The following is a 21192-nucleotide window of genomic DNA, read 5'->3' as shown; positions in this document are numbered from 1 at the left end:
TGTATGTAACATATATTGGGCCATCATTTATAAATATATCAAATAGAATTGATCCTTTCATGCTTGCTATCAAATTAGTCTTTCAAAGAAAAGATAATAGTATTAGTTATCATCTAGAGGCTAGTATGATGTTTGATAATAAATGGAAAACTAGAGGGAGAGCGAGAGACTAATTGGGTGTCCAGTCTACAGTTTTGCATGGGTAGAAGCTTATCCCATGCAATAGAATATAACTATTTGTTGCAGACGCAAAATAACCAAAAATCACGCATAATGCTTATCATCCAACTTAGGAATTATGCATTCACAATGTATGTAGTCGACATTCTCCTCTCTATTTCGGTATGCTTTGTAATGTATTGACTGTGTCAATCAGATTTTTACTCTTAGAATCAACTTTTTACTTTCTACTTAAAAGGGTGAAATTGCAAAAGTTTTCAGTAAATATTTAAATGAATTTGTCCTGATACTAATTATAATAATAAAAATTTATATTGATTTTATTTTTTATCAATGAAAAAAATAAGAAAATATACTTGCATGGTTATTTATGCGTGCATTGGTGTGCATGGATCGATTTAGTTTTCTGTATTGAACTAAATTGATTTTTAAAAAATTCGTTCCGTTTTTGAATTGGTTTGGACAAAATAGTTTCGGTTCTTAAATCGATTTGAAAAAATGTGCCGCGATTTGGTTTAGTTTGTAATTTGGTTCATATCATTTGTTTTTTCACACTCTTAAGAATGGGCATAGTTCAATTTGGTTTTTAGCCCGAATTAAATCAAATTGATAAAGTGGTTCGATTTTTTAACCAAAATGATTTTGAAAAAATGGTTCGATTCTTGAACTAGTTCAAAATAATGTGGTTCTTTTAGTGTGGTTCAGATCGATTCATAGTTCAGTTTGGTTCATTTTATTGTTTTGTACACCCCTACTTGGTGGGTTTACCTAGGTCTTGGAGGAAAGTGTATAATCGTTCAAAGTTATAAACCAAGGGTTCGCTTTTTCTGCAGTAAGCTCAATATGACGTCGTTATGGGGTGGAAATCATGGTATTTTTGTAATTTTAATTTATTTCAGGGTTATTATAGTCTTTATAATAATTATTTTTTAATATTTCAATCCCAAAACGACGTCATTTTGAAAGTAAATGCAGATAACTTATCTGCAGACTGCAGAAATAATTTTTTGATAAACTAAAAGAGTTTTGCCTTAACAAACTATTAATAAAAATATGACAATTGTGAAGATCATACTTAAAGGTTGTTGGAGATGTAGAATAAGCAATGGAATTGTACTAAAACAACTAATCATGATTAAGTAAACGAAAATAAGATAAATTTGAGAGAAAAATAAAGATTGCTCAGGTTTGGTTCTACCAATATCATATGACTAAAAGTTCTAAAAAAATTGAATTTAAGAAGCTCAATCCACAGAATATTTGAAACCATAAGTAATTAACTATGAGTTAATTAAAGTATAGCTTTTAAATTCAAGCATTCATATTCACTCTAGGTTAACATGGGTTAAGAAACATAATCGCACTTGTGCCTTACGCATACCATGCAAATCTTCCTAAGATCTCTCTCCATTAGTTAATTCAACTTATGGTATACATAACAATTCATTGTTACGTTGTTTAGCATGAAATGTCAAATTACTACTTTAAAGTTCATCTTGTTAGGAATTTTTAGGATATCTGAAATATTATCCGGACTACAATAGTAATATTATTGTAAAGTTATACAAATTGATAATTGTTCACCCAAAATCACAGACATGTGACTGATTACTAAAACTGAATGTATCTTGCTATTTGTTGGAAAACAATGGCTATTTATATTGTTCTATGTTAAACTGATTAGTTGAATGAGCAACGAATTTTTATTTGTTTTGAGCACCCTTGATGATGGATGAGAGAAGGGGAAATGGATACCAAACTCAATTTCTTTTTTTTGGTAGAGTATACCAAACTCATTTTAAATTATGTTTTCAATTACAACTTCTTTAGCTTACTTACTTAATTTACGCTTATTTCGTTTTAATCCTTATTTATGTATTTACATTTTAAGTTCACTTATGTTCCAATTAAAAACTTATAAAGTCCATATCTAAACCCCAAAATATAATTTTTATCTGCCAAATTAGTTTGCTTACTGCTTACTAAGCAAGTCCAGAACTTTGCAACAAATTCAGATTCAATATAACTGATATGAACTTCACCAAGAATAGTGAGATCTGTAACACTCCGTGTATACCCGGTAATGTTATCAAACTATTGTATTAAGCTGCGCTTAATCAAAAATGCGGAATATCTTTTTCTTTTCAATTATGACGTCATTATATTTAGCCAAGTTGATTACTTAATCAATTTCATAAAATACCGCCTGTATGTAAATTGCAATAAACATCTAACTGAAATACCTCCATATATAGATATAAATGTGAGTATCTAAGTCACGGATCTACTACCTGTAGTCCGGTCCTGATACATTATTACAACTCCCACTAAAACAAGACATAAACAAGTCTATGTGGCATGGACAATCCCCATGCTCACCAACCAACCACATAATCAATCAAGTCTCAACATAATAATCCATAAACTGAAGCTAAAAGCATAAGACAGTAAACAGGATCCAGCATCAACATAGTAGTATAAACATGCAACATCTATCAGCTAAGTTCTGGCCTCCTGCCACTAGAGGTCTCAACCCCTGCATTCCCTGAACCTGAAATAAGCATTCCCCAAACGTGGGGTGAGACCTCTACACCAGAAATCTTAGTAAGACAAGAGGTCCTCAAGGATCTTCCACCCCAAGCTCACTTACATGTGCAATATAAGTTCTAAAAACAGTAACTCAGTATAAGTTCCAAACTCAATGCAGTGCAACAGATATTCATGCCATGTGTGTCAATACTATTCTACTGGCCAGAGAAATGCAGGAATACGTCTATACCTACATGTAGTACAAGGAACACCGCTTGCACCTCACCACAGCCTCACCATATTGTATGTACCACATACTCAGGCTTACCGTATAGGTGGAACACCACATGCATATCATAAAGGCACTAGCATATAACAGCTCAACAACATTTCCAAAACATCAAAAGCATGTAACACAGCATGCATATAACCATACCCGCATGGGACATGGTGGAACCACAACATGGTTAAACCGAGGACACGAAAGCTTACCTTGCAAGCTCACTATCCAGTGCCAAGGGTCCACACAGCTCAAGTCCAACACACAGCAGATCACAATCTGATTAGGACCAGCAAGCATATCAACATTCAAGGCTCAAAAGCATAAACATAAAGACTACGTTTTCCTTTTACGTTTTACGTCTTAAGGCTTCCCACAAAGCCATAAGCCCTTAATGACTTGATTCTGACTTAGTTCAATTAAAACAGAAGTTCAACTTCATCACTCTAGGGTCCACAAACCCCCAATAGCCTACTATATGAACAGTGCAGCTACTGTTCTTCAAAATCCCAGAATATCCAGATATTCCTCATGGGCATATCCGGATATCAATATCCAGATATCTAGATCCCCATATCCGGATATCAATATCCGGATATTTCACGATCAAATATCCAGATATTTCGCGACAAAATGCAGTTTCTGCATTTCGCGAAGATATCCTTCCAAGGTTCCATTTTTTACACTTATACATGTTAAAGCATGCGTTTTTAGGCCCCTTAAGGTTCTTACAACTGTTGGTTACTTGCTTAACTCATTAAACATGCCAAGACATCAACTTTAACCCATTAAACTCAAGATCAAGGGTGAGGAAGCTTACCCAAGCTTGAAACAGCCCAACAATGGTACTCTTGGAGCTCACAAGTCAGCTCCAAGGTACTGACTTCCACTGCACACGAAAATGGTGCACAAGGTTGGTTCTTTCTACTCAAAGGTCACTACTTAGACCTCCAAATGCCATGACTATGGCTCCACCAACTCAAACCAACAAAGTCAGCCCTCAAACTCAAAACTCAGAAGCTGAACAACCAGAAAAGACCACTTCTCACCCTCACAATGCCACACCCAAGTGTTTACAAAGAGGAAGTGTGAAGAAATCAAGAAAAGATGGCAACTTGGCTCACAAAGATGAAGAAAACCAATGGAATAGTGACTTAGAGAAACTGGTCAGCCTTCTTCATGAAGGAAATCTGATTCTAGGATTTTGTGCCCAATCATTAAAGTATTTATAGCCACTTACGTATTCAACACACATTATTAGCTTTAATGGCTACGCTTAGCATTTTAATTCCAAACTTTGGATTCTTAACCTACTCAATTTTACAAGAATTATTATATTTTTCTTATATTTTTCGGAGCACCTTTCTAGTACGCGCTTTTCATAGCCAGTATCAGTTTCTGGCACCAGTTCTCATTATTTTAACTTGAAACTCGTTTTACAAGTTCTATATATTATTCTAGGAATTATCATGCACTTATTATAATTTTCCGGGGTACTTTTTTGGTACGCATTTATACCGACTAGCAGAACCAGTATCTGCACTTTTCTTCCAAAAAGCGACTTTCACCATTCTTAACCACTTTCTATAATTATATAGGCCTCATAATAATTATTAGGGTTAATTATGAAATCATTTCCTAATTTCACATATTTAATTAATTAATTTTCTTAATTAACGGTGCTGGTTCTTACAAGATCCAAGACCAATTTAGTTAGGATCGTTTCTACAATCAGGAATTTAAAACAAGAAATAAAGAACCTTAACCCGTTATCTATGGAAGATAAGAACCAAATGTATAAGAAGGATAAAGACGCCACACTCAAAAAAGAAGAAGGTGAGTGATAATTTTGATTTAAACGCCACAAGAACAAACTTCTTGATAAGTTCAGAGTTCTACATAAGAACAAAAGAGAAGAAACCTCTCTATTATATTATAACTTCAAAATCTGATTACAAGAGTTATTTCCTCTCTTATTTATACTTGGAACATCCCTTCAAGAATAGAAAAAGACTAGCAAATGAAAAGAAACTAATTTAAAGCTGACAACTTGGAAAAAGGAAAAGACTCTAATCAGCCCACAAAACATTAATGACATTGGAAATGTAAATCAACCCCACTAAGCATTAATAACATTGAAAATGCTATCAGCCCCACTAAGCATTTAATTGACATTGAAAATTGCTACTCATTTCACTCAACCTCCCTTGCATTGTTGGCATTAACTAAATTCTGATCATGAATAAATTTGGACTTGATGTCTTCATGATTAGCCCACATTTGCTGGATTAACCCACTAAGAGCTTCTTTAAACTTCTTGGCCCTTGATCTTGTTATTGGCCCATTTGGCAATTGCAAAGGATCACTAGTTGTTGTCTGCTTATTCATATCATCCTCTCCCTATTCAAAAGGATTTGTCCTCAAATCTGCACTACATCAAAAGGAGATAAATCAGAAACATTAAATGTTGCACTAACATTGTACTCACCCGGGAGGTCAAGTTTGTAGGCATTATCATTTATCCTCTCAATTACTTGAAATGGTCCATCACCCCTTGAAGCAGTTTAGAACGTCTTTGGGCTGAAAATCTTTCCTTTCTCATATGTAGCCAAACCCAATCTCCGGGTTCAAAAATTGCTTTCTTGCGCCCTTTATTGGCTTGGTTGGCATATTGCTCAGTTTTTCTCTCGATGTGTTGCCGAGCTTTTTCATGAATCTGTTTAACAAGTTCAGCCTTCTTCTTTCCATCTAAGTTAACATGTTCACTTACTAGTAAAGGAGTTAAATCCAAAGAAGATAATGGATTAAACTCATACACAATTTCAAATGGTGAAAACTTAGATGCTGAATGGATTGTCCTATTATATGCAAATTCAGCATGTGGCATGCATTCTTCCCATGATTTCAAATTCTATTGAATCAAAGAACGCAACAATGCAGATAAAGTCCTATTAACAACCTCTATTTGCCCATCTGTTTGTGGGTGACAAGTAGTAGAAAACAAAAGTTTTGTTCTTAGTTTACCCCACAAAGTTTTCGAAAAATAACTTAAGAACTTTGAATCTCGATAAAAAACAATAATTTTGGGAATACATTGCAATCTTACAATTTCTTTGAAAAACAAGTCAAAGATATGTGATGCATCATTGGATTTATGACATGGAATGAAATGTGCCATTTTTGAAAATCTATCAATAACCACAAATACTGAATCCTTTCCCCCTTTTGACCTAGGAAATCCTAAAACAAAATCCATGGATATATCTACCCAAGGTTCATTAGGTATAGGCAAAGGAGTATACAACCCATGAGGCTTAACTTTAGATTTAGCTTGTTTACAAGTAATACATCCCTCACAGACTCTCTCCACATGACATTTCATATGAGGCCAAAAGAAATGTTCATACAGAACATCTAAGGTTTTAGACACTCCAAAATGCTCATCAAACCTCCCCCATGAGCATATTTAACAAGCAATTCACGCAATGAACTTTTAGGCACACACAATTGTTTCTCTCTAAACAAATATCCCTTATGTCTAAAGAACTTTTCAAATGCAGTTTTCTCACATGCTTTGAATACATTACCAAAGTCAGGATCATCAACATACAAGTCCTTAATGTACTCAAATCCAAGCAATTTTGCAGTTAAAGTGGAAAGTAGAGCATACCTTCGGGATAATGCATCAGCCACAACATTTTCCTTACCCTTCTTGTACTTAATCACATAAGGAAATGTTTCAATGAATTCAATCCATTTGGCATGTCTCTTGTTCAGCTTGTGTTGGCCCCTCAAATGTTTTAAAGATTCATGATCTGTGTGAATCAAACTCCTTTGGCCAAAGATAATGTTGCCATGTTTCCAAAGCCCTGACCAGTGCATACAACTCCTTGTCATATGTAGGGTAATGTAAAGCAGCTCCACTTAGCTTTTCACTAAAGAAGGCAATGAGACGTCCTTCTTGCATTAGAACAGCTACAATACATATTCTTGAGGCATCAAACTCAATTTCAAAAGTATTAATAAAGTTAGGCAAAGCAAGCAAAAGAGAATTAGTTAATTTCTCCTTAATCAGATTAAATGCCTTTTCTTGTTCATTACCCCACTTAAAACCCATATTTTTCTTAATAACCTCAGTTAATGGTGTTGTTAGGCTACTAAAGTTCTTCACAAACCGTCTATAAAAACTAGCCAGTCCATGAAAACTTCGAACTTCACTCACACAAGTAAGACTAGGCCAATCTTGAATTGCCTTTATCTTTTCTTCATCCACCTCTATCCCTTTAGAACTAACAGCAAAACCAAGGAACACAAGCTTGTTAGTACAAAAAGAACCTTTTTTAGATTAGCAAACAACTTCTCTTTCCTCAAAACAAGTTTTAAATGCTCAACATGCTCATTCAAGTTTTTGCTATAAATCAAAATGTCATCAAAATATACAACCATAAATTTTCCAAGGAATGCACGCAGAACATGATTCATCAATCTCATAAAGGTGCTGGGTGCATTGGTTAAACCAAATGGCATAACCAACCATTCATACAACCCATATTTTGTTTTGAATGCAGTTTTCCACTCATCACCTTCTTTCATTTTGATTTGATGATATCCACTCCTAAGATCAACTTTAGTAAAAACACATGCACCATGCAACTCATCTAGCATATCATCAATTCTAGGAATGGGATGTCTATACTTTACAGTGATTTTGTTGATGGCACAAAAGTCAACGCACATCCTCCAAGAACCATCTTTCTTAGGCACAAGAAATACAGGAACAACACATGGACTCATCCTCTCACATACATGCCCCTTTTGCATAAGCTCATTAACTTGCCTTTAGAGCTCCTTTGTTTCTTTAAGGTTGGTTCTATATACTGGCCTATTTGGAATTGTTTCATGTGGTATGAAATCAATTTGGTGTTCTATACCCCTTATTGGTGGTAAACCATCGGGTATTTCTTCAGGGAACACATTCTGAAAATCCTGCAAAACAGAAATAATTGTACTAGGCAAAGAAGAATCAACTTCATTAGTGTTAAAGCAAGCCTCCTTATACAAGAGTACAATCATAGGCTGTTTTAGGACCAATGCTTTGTTAATCTTATCAACTTTCACAAAGAAGTTCTCCTTTTTTCTCTCTTTTCTTTTCTCACTACCTGAAACTTGTTTTTCACTCTCTTTTTCTCTCTGATTTTCTCTTTCTTTTTTCTGATCACTCTCTTTTTTCAACCTTACTTGATCCTCATACACTTGCATTTGACTTAAAGGAGCAAGAGTAATGGTTTTGTTATTCATAACCAATAAGTATTTATTAGTGTATCCATCGTGCATCACACGTCTATCAAACTGCCATGGACGCCCTAAGAGAATATGTCCAGCTTGCATTAGCACAACATCACATAACACCTCATCCTTATACTTTCCAATTGAAAATGGAACTACCACTTGCTTGTTCACCTTGATTTCTCCACAATCATTCAACCATTGTAGTTTATATGGTCTAGGATGCTTCGGAGTTGCTAAATTTAACTTCTCCACCAAACTAGTACTAGCAACATTTGTACAACTTCCTCCATCAATAATCATGGAACACACCTTGTCGTTTACATTGCATCTAGTATGAAAAATATTTTCTCGCTGCAACTCCTTATCTTCTTTAACTTGCACATTAAGAGCTCTTCTAGCCACTAAAAGCTCTCCTTTAACTGGCGATTCAATATCACTTGCATCTTCTAAAGAAGGCGTGGATTCATTATCAGATTCACCTTCATTTTGAGGCTCATTCTGCCTCATATCAACCGTAGAATTGGTTTCATCTTTATTTTGATGTTCTGAAGTTCTGGATTGTTGCTCCCTTTGTTCAACTCTTTCTATTCTATCTTGCATTTCATCGAACCTGAAGTTCAATCTTTCAAATCTCTGTGCCATGGCTTCAAAGTAGAATTTGAAATCTTTAGGAATTTAAGCTTCACTCTCTTGAGACATTTTTTTTAATATGCAAAAACAAAAGTTGAAATATCCTCACAAACACACCCTCACATATTTCTCTCCCAATCCATAATAGCTCTTACACTCGTGTTTTAAAATTAGGCTTTTACCCTCTTATAAGCTCACACATTGTTGTCACTGTTGTCTTTTTCCCCTCTTTTGTTCTTAGCTGAACTCAATTGAAGTTTTCTTGAAGAAATCCAAACAGATCACACGATGTAAAACAAAGAGACAAGAAGAACAAGAGAATTTTTTTTTGATGTCAAGAATGAGGGGCAAAGAAAGGTTGGAATGACAATGAATTTAAGCAATAACTGAAATTAAGTAAGAAGATAATTACACTCTGGAATAGAAAAGAACAAACTCAAAAGCATTCAAAGAGACAAGTTTTACTTCAAGAAATTTGGATCAGATTTTTTTTTTCATTTTTTTTCTTACTTTTTTTTTTCTTCTACAAATACTAAGATTTTATTTTATTTTTTTTCATTTTTGCTTTTTTTTTTAACAGTACCAATAGGAGTAGTCGACACAAGAAGGAGAATAAAATAGAAAAAAAAGTTAACAATAAAATAAGGATAGATCAAACCTGATTTAGAAGATTAACTCTAATACTAAATGATATGAACCTCACCAAGAATAGTGAGACCCAAGACTAATTTAGTTAGGATCATTTCTACAATCAGGAATTTAAAACAAGAAATAAAGAACCTTAACCCGTTATCTATGGAAGATAAGAACCAAAGGTATAAGAAGGATAAAGACGTCACACTCAAGAAAGAAGAAGGTGAGTGATAAGTCTGATTTGAACGTCACAAGAACAAACTACTTGATAAGTTCAGAGTTCTAGATAAGAACCAAAGAGAAGAAACATCTCTATTATATTATAACTTCAAAATCTGATTACAAGAGTTATTTCCTCCCTTATTTATACTTGGAACATCCCTCCAAGAATAGGAAAAGACTAGCAAATGAAAAGACACTAATTTAAAGCTGATAACTTGGAAAAAGGAAAAGACTCTAATCAACCCACTAAACATTAATGACATTGGAAATGTAAATCAACCCCACTAAGTATTAATAACATTGAAAATACTATCAGTCTCACTAAGCATTTAATTAACATTGAAAATTGCTACTCATTCCACTCAACTTCCTTTGCATTGATGACATTAACTAAATTCTGATCATGAATAAATTTGGACTTGATGTCTTCATGATTAGCCCACATTTGCTGGATCAACCCACTAAGATCTTCTTTAAACTTTTTGGCCCTTGATCTTGTTATTGGCCCATTTGGCAATTGCAATGGATCACTAGGTATTGTCTCCTTATTCATATCAATAACTAAAAAAAGAAATAATTAAAAATTAAATGAGAGACACAAAGAAAGTTGTAATAGAAAAGGGATAAGCGATTGCATAAAAAGTAGTAATGGTGGTAAACTTAGACTTAAAAAGAGACAATATAAAGTACAATAGATGTGAGAAAGAATCAAAATCAGCAACACTAGATTAAACAAGTAGATTACAAAGAAAAATAGGAATGATTACATCTATTATGTTTGGCAGAAATCAAGTAAAGCAGACACAACTAACCACACTACCAGAATAAAAAAATAGCATTGGTAATTAAAAGCAACAAAAGTTTAACATTGAGAGAAAAAAACAATAAAAAAAATTAAAATTCTATGCCATCGAAAACTTGTTGCTTTGCTAACAAATTTGCAAGTAATTATGCGTAATAGAGGTGATTGGGACCATAAGGATATTGGCAAAAAATTTGTTACAAGAGTTTTGTTATTGCTTATCAAGGAAAAATATGGCTATGCTAAAGGAGTGTATCAAATTCACAAAGATTGAAGCATAATATTATGTCAAAACTCTTATGGAAAGATAAAAATTATTTTTTGGGGTTAAGATATAGACTTCAAAAATTCTTAATTAAAACAAAAGTGAACTTAAAATGTAAACATATAATTAAATAAGGATTATACCAAACTAAGCATGAATTGAGAAAGATAAGAAAGTTGTGATTGAAAACATAATTTAAATTATGAGTTGGGTATCCGTTTCTCTTTCACTCATCCATCACCAGGGAAATCAAAACAAAGAAAAATTTGTTGCTCATTCAATTGCTTCAGTTTAACATAAAACAATATAAATCGCCATTGTTTTTCAACAAGTAGCAATATTGGAGGAATGCTTATGGGTATTTCATGCAATTTTCTACCCAAAAGAGTTTTTGAGTGTTTCGATTGAAAGCTTGTTTGGAATAAAGTTAATGCAGGTTCATTAGTCTAGGAGATATGTCTGCTCAGGGGATATATTTTTGAAACTAGTACATGCTCATTGACCAATTTCTATACGAGGGTTATGGATAAAGTTATTAGAGACACAATGGTTTAGGAATCCCTATACCAAAACAGGAGGATTTTTAAAATCAATGTTGTGCTTATTAATTAACTTATATAAGGTTTTTCACTTTTGTTGATACATTATTTTGTGCATTTTGCTCAAGGGGAAATGTACTATTATGTTGGCCTCATATATAATGATAACTTATGTTCATTGGATAATTCATTAGAGGTTCTAACCTTGCTGCGACATTGGTGTGTGCGGGATTATACTATTGTGTTGTCCTTATTGTAATAACTTGCTTTGATTAAAGTTGTATCTTGCCCTATAATTGATTCTAATGTATTCTTTTTGCCTTAATAATGAACCTCTTTATTAATTCATTCATATACAAGAAAATAAGTGAGATCAGATATAACTTCTTAGTACTTTATGTAGATGACTTGAATAATTTCATGTCGTTTGAAAATTGTGTTAATGCAATTTAATGTTGTTAAGAAATTAGATTTAAAGTAGCAATTTCTTGTTGAGAAATCGCATAAATGAGTGTAATTTCACATTGTGGCAAAATAAAATTAGGGACCGATAAGAATAAGTGTGTTGCATTGTTGATCATACTTTGACACTAATTTTTACTACATTACTGAACTATGATTCAGGAAGATGTAATATTTATTATATATGTAAGTACGGAAGGTCGTATGCTATGGTATTTTTAGTATATATATTGTCAAGTTCCTATGTTAAGGTTATGTAGGATTTGATTGGATTGAGATATTGAAATTGAAATTTTATTTCTGAAATTGTAGCCACGTAAAATTATTTTTCAGTTATTAACACGATAGAATCATTTTCAAAATAATATTAAATTAATTAATATACCTCAAGTGAAAGAATGTTAGAATTTTTCTATTATGTGGGCTTTATTAATTAATATTGTTTTAGTATTTTCAAATTATTCGGGTTAATGAAACATTCCAATTCAATTAATTAATTATCTAATTAAGCTCGTTGGGATCATGTTTTTTTTTGGATTGATGACATCTGATTAAATTGGGCCTACTCAGACAACAAGGTAGATTTCAATGTGACCCTGATTTCCATTATGAGTGAGTCCAATGGGTACATACTCTTCTAACCGGGGTTTTTGGTTTGACTTTGTGTGAGATATGCACTCAGGCTATCAAGAACAGGGCGATCAGAGGAACATCTTAACATCAAATTTGCTCTCTTCATTCATTTCTAAAATGGCCCAACAAAATACGTACATTAACACATTTGATCTTATTATAATTTTAATATTTTCTAATCATATGCATAATTACGAACTTAATTTCTGTCAATTTTATCATAATAGGGTTAAGTCCAGAGTCAAATGTGCTTCCTTAAGGAAGCAAAGAAAACGAGATAACAACGTCCATTGGCGACTAGCAAGAATAATGCCAACTTCATATATCAGTGTAGTGACAATATAGCACTCCATCAAAGTAATATTTAGAAGTAGTTGAAACAAATAGCGCTCTTGGTTGTATTTATGACTACAACCGCTGTCTCACTACCTTATTTTGACTATCAAATATTACTCTTTTTGTCAGTTTTCCTCCTTTCAAAGTTAATGAATTTTCAACTAAAACATCAAATAATCGTGAACAAACTACATTACACCTATGTTAAGAAAAGTGCAAATAATAGTTTTGTAAATCAAAGTGAAAAGTGACGCAAGACTCAAAAATGCCCTCCAACGGTGCAAGTTCTTTTGATGTCTGGAAGCAACAATAACTTCAAGCCATACTCACCGGCGCACAAATAAGCCTGAAGGCAATGGCCAGCCGTACAGAGACCAAACATAATAGAATATATTTTTGGGTTTAATATCTCTCGTATTATAGAAGATAAAATTATCTCATACACACATATAAAAATATATGGTGCCATATTTTTTTTATCTCTTCTCTTCACATAGACCCACATAGGTCTCTCATATTTTTATATATATAGAAAATAAAATTATCTCTTACAACATAAAAAATATTAAACCCTATATTTTTATAGCAAATGCCTGTATCAAATATTGTTGTTTTTGAACTATTGCAACGTTTATTGTATTCTCAACCACCTAACTTTCATTTATAGCTGTGTCAAATTGTGAAAGGAATCATTTATAAAGTATAACGTTAGCATGTGCAACCAAAATCCGTACTTTAGCATGTATGATAAACTATTTTAGTATAAATTATAAAAAAAGGCCTAATAATAATTAATTTTAGGGATGTAAATGGGTTGGGTAAGGCTAGACTTTAATCTAAATAAGTCAGGCATATGAAAACAAAATTGAGTCTAACTTAATCTATTAACCCGATTTACATTAAATTATAGGTCTAACTTAGTCCATATTAAAAAAACTAAAATGCCTAATCTACATCTATCAGCCTATTTAAATTTGTTAAGGACTCAATACTTGTTAAAAATTAGAAAAACATTAATGAAATAATATTAATTTATTAATTAAAATTAGTAAAATATTTATTTTATTATATTTTAATAAAATAAACAATCAAGTATAGGCCCACATATAGACTTGTAAGTCAAGTATTATAAAAGCATGTCTATGATTATTTTCTAAAGGAGGTTTTTTAAAACTTGAATTTGTTCTGTTTTACTAAATATATGAGGTCAAATTTGACCTGATATGATCCATTTACATCTTTACTTGTTATTATTTGTTGATTTTATTTATATTTAATGACTCAAATCATTAATAAATTAAAGACAAGATATTAGAAAATTCTGACAATAATATTTAATAATGAAATTTAACACGTAGAGAGAGAGAAAATTCTGAGATTAATATTTAATAATGGAATTTAACTAACAAAAACGCACGCACACGCGCACACAAAGAGAGAGGGGACAGGATCCTTTGACACTGGTGTCAAACTAAAAAGTTTGACACCAAATCTTAACAGTTGATTTCGTGAATCTAACGATTATAATTTACTGGATCACACTTATTAATTAATTATTAATTTCCAATAAATTATAACCATTAGATTGATGGAAATCAACGATTAAGATTTAGTGTCAAAAATTTTTAGTTTGACATCGGTGTCAAAAGATCATGTCCCTATATATATATATATATATATATATATATATATATATATATATAGAGAGAGAGAGAGAGAGAGAGAAAGGATCCTTGACACCAGTGTCAAACGAAAAAGTTTGACACCAAACCTTAATCGTTGATTTCCGCCAATCTAACAGTTATAATTTATGAGGCATGATATACTTACCACCAAAATAGTTTACCACATTTACAATCAACCTAATCACCGTTGATTTCTGTCAATCTAATGGTTATAATTTTGTTGGATCGCATTTATTAATTAATTATTAATTTCCAATAAATTCAATAAATTATAACCATTAGATTGACAGAAATCAACGGTGATTAGGTTGGTTGTAAATGTGGTAAACTATTTTGGTGGTAAGTATATCCTTCCCCATAATTTATTAGGAATTAATAATTAATCAATAAATATGACCTAATAAATTATAACCGTTACATTAATGAAATCAACGTTTAAGATTTGGTGCCAAACTTTTTAGTTTGACACTTATGTTAACTGATTCTGCGCTATATATATATATATATATATATATGAGCTTAACATTTCTGCAGCTGCCGTAGATAGTGTTATTTACAGCTGACACACAAAAATGGACCCCACAACTTAAAAAAAAAAAAAAAACTCAGGATCCGGTGTCGTATCCTAGGAATCGGACGCGGATCCTTGCTTGCTGTTTATATATTCATCTAACGGTTATAGTTTATTGAGTTATACCAATTAATTAATTATTAATTTCAAATAAATAATAACCATTAAATAGACAGAATTCAACAACAAAAATAGAAAATAAAACTTCTAAATTTTATACTGGAGTCAAAATATACATTTCTCTAAAAACATTTTATTGTATGGTAAAAATATCTTAAGGGTACTTTCTGTCTATGTAGCACCGATACGGACACGGGACACGTGACACGATACGATATGACACTCTGACAAGTTAATTCTAAAAATTGTTAGATTTCGACACGTTTTGATATTAAATAATATTTTCAATTTATGTAGTGTATATTATATTTAAAATTCAATAATTTAACAAAAATACGAAACTAAACTTATAATATTCATCAATTTTGCAAAGAAACATAAGATATCTCAAATATTTATATTAAACTCAATAAAATGGTAATCGTAATCCAACGAATCTAATAGTTGGAACTAAAAACTCAACATAGCGCAACCTTTGAAACTTTTTTTTTTAATTTCTATAATGCGTGTTGGAGTGTCGGGGAGTGTCGGAGAGTGTCGGACACTACACGTCAAGATTTTTTAAATGTCGTGCTTCATAACTTTCTGTCTTTGGAGCCAAATTATTCTAAAGGATTAATGCAATCCCATCATAATTGTAAATAAAAAAATCCCGAACCATTTGATTAATCGCTCATCATAGAAATGCCAACGATCTAAGGCAGAGGTTGATATTCTAGAAAATAATTATCGAATGAGAGATTCCCAAATGAAATGATGAACAAACGGACAGACTTGACTAAAATAGCATTCAAATAAAATATAGAAAAAGGTACATAAAAGAAAATTAAGATATAAAGACCGAAACAGATACAGAGCGAGAAGGAAAGGGAGAGAGAAATGGCAGGGAGTTTTTGTTACAAGGACGTGGTTCCATTCACTGCAATGGTTGCAATTGAGTGCAGCAACGTTGGTGTTAACGTTTTATTCAAAGCAGCTACACAGAAGGGGTTGAGTTACTATGTCTTCGTCGTTTATTCATTTGCTGTCTCCAATCTTGTTTTTCTTTTGCCTCTGCCCTTTGTCTTCCTAAGGTGCTGTATTGCATATCCATCAATTACCTCGTATAATTCAAATCAATTACTCTTTGTAAATCAAATTAACCCATGTTGTGTTTTTCTATTCATATATATTTTACTTGTTCATTTATTTAACCAGGTCAAGTAGGCTTCCTCCGTTCAAGGTGTCTCTCATCTTCAAACTTTTCTTCCTTGGAGTGATTGGGTAAGACAAAACAGTGCAAAAGTCTTAGGATTTTGAACATTTGATCATTTCTTCTGAAGAATAAAACTAAAGCTTAAATACTGATCATAATTTTGGTTTTTGTATTGGTTGAATGAGGCAGAGTTGTAGCTCAGCTTTGTGGATATAAAGGACTTCAATACACTTCACCTACTCTTGCTTCTGCTCTTAGCAACCTTATACCGGCTTTTACTTTCATACTAGCTGCCTTTTTCAGGTGCATATCTCTCTTTTTTCAATCTCGAAAGACAAAGAAAATCACTTGATCTTCATTAGTCAATTTTAATCTCTATTGTTTCTCAAATTAATATTACATTCATTTGCTTAGTTTCCGTGTTTAGTTACGGGGTACTACAAGATTCATATATTTGCTTGTTCTAATATCCGGCCCGACCCGGCCGATCGGATCGGTTGGACCGAAAATCAATTTCATCCGATGCTAATTCGATATTAATTTTTTGGTTGAACCAATTTTTAAGAATTATAACAAAATATTACATCACAGTTGTACTTTTAATATTCAAACTTAGCACCTAAGAAAAAAGAAGTGAAATACTAACCACTAAGACAGAGCATTTCTATTGTTATATTATTTTTTATTTATATATTTATTATATATTTTTACATAAATTCAATTTAAATTAATCAATTAGTGATCTAATCGAGTCAATAGCCCATTCATGTTTAATAACAATTCATCCCGACTTTAGTATAACATATCTTAAATTTCTGGGTGGTGGGCTCATAGATTATTTGAAGTCTTAAGTTTATGTGGATTTAAATTAAAGGAAAAAATATGTGTTCTTTTAAATGATATAAATTTAGATTTTTTTTAAGAAAGAGATAGATACAAAGAAGTGAGATCTATATTTTTATTTTTTATTTATTTTTAACGGGACCTATATTTTTTTATATTTATCTCTCTTTTAAAAGAATTTAAATTTATATATATTTTTTCCTAAATTAAGAGAGAGAGAGAGAGCATCCTAATTTATTTAGGATCGCCAACAACTAGTATATGGAACGATCTGATTGACATCATGCACTCACCTAATACATTAGAGGCTAATAAATTGGATGAATAATACAAACTGTCAATTTCAGGTCATCATATTTAAGTTTAGTTTGCAATGATAAATGGAGGAAGCTCTATTGATTGCAATCAGTTTAGGCCCCACTGACAAAGATGATATTTCTTTTAAGTATAAAAGGCCCACCTCACCAAATCACAAAAGAAGGAAAGAAAAAAAATACAAAAATGACCTAGTAAATAATGAATTGATTATTAACGATTATAAAGCATTACGCATATCCCATGCCATAACAATGTAAGTGCATAGGGATGCACACCGAACTTGGCCATGAACGGAATCATCATTCATCTCTGCCCAATACCGTTAAATAGGGGTAAGATCAAATTATATCAAGGGAAAATATTTTTTCCACTAATAACTTATAGTATAAGTGAGTTTTATTTTGAATTTTTTTTCTCTTTACTATTTTATAGATCCCACTTATACTATGAATTATTAGTAGAAAAAAAAATTTCTCGTTTAAAAAGAAAAAATGTTTTCCCTTATATTAATATAACAAGCAATTGTTATATTTACAAATTTTTGTTTATAAACTTATATATGTATTTAAAAAATGTAAATATAGAGGAATATATTTCTTAAAATACATAGGCTAATGTATAAAAATTTCTAAATATAACATGCCCCTAATATAAGAATAAGTAATTCTATATTTAATTTTAGCCATTAATTTATTTATATCTAACAATTTATATATATATATATATATATATATATATATATATATATAATAAATTAGAGTTGTTAAATATAAATAGGATCAAGAATTAACATTGAAAATATAACTTATACTAATGTAAAATAATCTTATTTTTCTAATATAATTCACATTAATTTAATTACTTATAATAAACAAAACTTACCTAAAAACAAGAGTAAATATTATTTTTGGTCCTCAACAAATTTCACGATATCCGTTTTAGTCCCTAACAAATAAAAAGGCCCATCGTGGTCCTTAAGAAATTCAAAATAGATCTATTTAGGTGAAATCGAGGTTCCTCAAAAATTTAAAAAAGACCCATGTTAGTCCCTAAAAAGATTAAAATGGGTCTATTTTGAATTTTTTAGAGACCACGATGAGCCTTTTTATTTGCTAGGAACTAAAACGGGTATCGTGAAATTTGCCAAGGATAAAAAAAATATTTACTCTAAAAACAATGAGCTTTTCTAGAATTTTGGTATGTATATAGCGATGTAAGCTACACCTCAAAATGCTGTATATAATAACATCGCTGTTTGAGAAATGACTAATGCAATTAGGAAGATTATATATGTAACAGGAGGTGGAAGATGAATTGGTTGGAGACCAACACACTAATATTTATATACCATTTTTACACCACTTAATGATGTACAAGATTGAGGTCAATACTCTGTATTATGTGGCTAACGGACTAACAATTAATTATTATTATAATTTTTAATTAATTATTAATATGTTAACTAAACAACTAGTTAATCATAAACTTGTACAATATTAATTAGTGTAAAAAAAAAAAAAACAGCGTATCTTCATTCCCGATGGGATATTTTGATATTGCTTGTTTTATTTTATTTTATATTTTTATCTTCTGTTACCGTGTTTTTATTAAATAAAAGGGTTTTGGTCTTTTTCAATTTATCTTTTACACACATAAAAGTGCACGAGACACATATTTTTAATTTTTTTCTTTTTTTCCTCCCATGGCTTCACATATTTTATATGTATGTAAAATATAAATTTCTTTCCAAAAATATTAAACCCTATATAAAAATATTATATTGTTTTCATTCTCTTTTATGTTTTCGTTGCCTCTGTTTTCATTATGAACCATTTTCTTGGTCCTTGCATGAAGGATGGAGAAGGTGGCTTTGGGAAGCTCAAGCACCCAAGCCAAAATCTTGGGTTCTGCAGTATCTATATTAGGAGCACTCATAGTTGTTCTCTACAAGGGCCCCACAGTCTTATCAGCTTTATCACCACAACTATCACCTACCATTGATTCTCCAATGGACTCAACAGCACAAACGAATTGGGTTCTTGGTGGGTCTCTACTTGTCGTTGAGTTTCTTCTGGTTCCAATATGGTACATTGTTCAGGTATTAACCTAAATTCGTCACCACTCGGTCACAAAATTCTGATATCATATTAAATAATTCATTCACTTAAAAAATTCAAATGGTTAAGTGACGGTCAATTCAATGACACAATTATCTAAGATTTAAGTCATATTGAGAATTCCCCAAAAAAACTGAAATTCAATTTTGTTGTTTGAAAACAGGCTAATGTTATGAAAGAATATCCAGCAGAGTTTATCGTGGTCTTCTTATACAACCTATGTGGGACTTTCATATCTGCACCAGTGTGCATACTATTAGAAGAAAACTTAAGTTCTTGGAAGATAAATCCTGATATTACATTGATCGCCATTATATACTCAGTGAGAAGCTAACAAATTCATTGGATAAACAAATCATGGAAAGGAATTACAAGTAATTAACATATAACTGAAATTTTCAACTTCATGCAGGGACTCTTTTGCACAGGCCTAAGTTGCTTGGTTCACACTTGGGGCATCCATCTAAAAGGCCCTGTTTATATATCTATGTTTAAGCCTCTCTCAATAGCAATTGCTGCCACTTTGAGTGCTATATTCCTCGGTGATGCACTGTATTTCGGGACGTATGAAATTCATTCCCTTTCTTCATTTTTATGTTTTAATTCTACAAAATTGGAAGCAATTGAAAGTATAAAAAAGAACACAAATGTTTACTTCGTTTGCAATATTTTGTTACGCAGCTTGACATTTACATTTCTTGTTTCAAATTTTGCAGTGTTGTTGGAGCATTAATACTATCAATTGGGTTTTATGCGGTTTTATGGGGCAAAACAAAAGAAGAATTGATTGAGGACTTTGACATAGATGGAACTCAACCTCCATCCAGTAGTAAGACTCCTTTGTTGTTGAGTTACAATGTAAAAGATAACGGAGAAATCACCCATAATGATTGTTGATAAATATCCAACTTATGAAGAAAAGAAAAAAAAAAGAGCTATCAAAAGTTGGGGTAGAAAGACAATATATATTTGACCTCACTTTTTCATCTTGGAATGCTTTGTTATATACTTTGCTTTGTGAAATCCAACAAAATGAGAGAATTTCACAATTTCTCGAGAAATAAGATATCGTTCTTCCGACAATTTTTGTTTAAAGTCAAATAAATATGCTGATTTGACAAAATAAGACGTGAGCTCTATTTGACCAAAATTGTTACAGCTTAGTTCTGGTTAGAGGATTAGGTGAATAAGTAGAAAATGAATAGCCTAAGTAGTCAGAATAACTACTAGTTCTTACTACTTGAATTGGAATTAGTCAGAATTTTCTTAATTATAATTTCTTGGTTAGTCCAAAAGCCTCAAGTAAGGTATTTTAAATCGATTCAAACCGCGGTGACTAAACCGAAAAATCAATAACTGAAAATCGAAAAATAAAAAAATTGAAAAAGAAAACCCGCATATTTTAATTGGATTGGATCAGTTTTTGGTTTGATCGGTGAAAATCGATCAAATCCAAATCGATCCAATGTATTATGTATTTATTATTTTTGTAGATTTGGATCTTGAATGTTATTGATGACAAACTATCTTGTTTTAGTATTTT

The 21192-nt window shown here is 31.7% G+C and overlaps 1 protein-coding gene across 1 annotated transcript; it reads left to right on the top strand.

The window, feature by feature from the left end:
- The first annotated feature begins 16055 nt into the window (after nt 1-16055).
- Nucleotides 16056-20546, top strand: LOC133284613 (WAT1-related protein At4g15540-like). Its single transcript, XM_061481673.1, has 7 exons — nt 16056-16249; nt 16374-16439; nt 16561-16674; nt 19387-19630; nt 19813-19971; nt 20062-20213; nt 20366-20546. The coding sequence occupies exons 1-7, from the start codon at nt 16056-16058 to the stop codon at nt 20544-20546; spliced, it is 1110 nt and encodes a 369-aa protein (XP_061337657.1).
- The last annotated feature ends 646 nt before the right edge of the window (nt 20547-21192 follow it).

Source organism: Gastrolobium bilobum, unplaced genomic scaffold (genome assembly GCF_033153095.1).
Source record: "Gastrolobium bilobum isolate Gb01-03AN ecotype WA unplaced genomic scaffold, APGP_CSIRO_Gbil_v1 utg59620, whole genome shotgun sequence".
NCBI lineage: Eukaryota > Viridiplantae > Streptophyta > Magnoliopsida > Fabales > Fabaceae > Gastrolobium > Gastrolobium bilobum.
The sequence above is the reverse complement of the archived record's forward strand: the minus strand, read 5'-3'. Positions and strand labels throughout refer to the sequence as shown.

Bases quoted from the DNA above. Each gene is read 5' to 3' on its own strand.
- LOC133284613 (XM_061481673.1), top strand. From the start codon at position 16,056: ATGGCAGGGAGTTTTTGTTACAAGGACGTGGTTCCATTCACTGCAATG. The intron at 16,675-19,386 runs GTGCATATCTCT...CCTTGCATGAAG, and splicing joins ATACTAGCTGCCTTTTTCAG to GATGGAGAAGGTGGCTTTGG. The intron at 19,972-20,061 runs GTGAGAAGCTAA...AACTTCATGCAG, and splicing joins TGATCGCCATTATATACTCA to GGACTCTTTTGCACAGGCCT.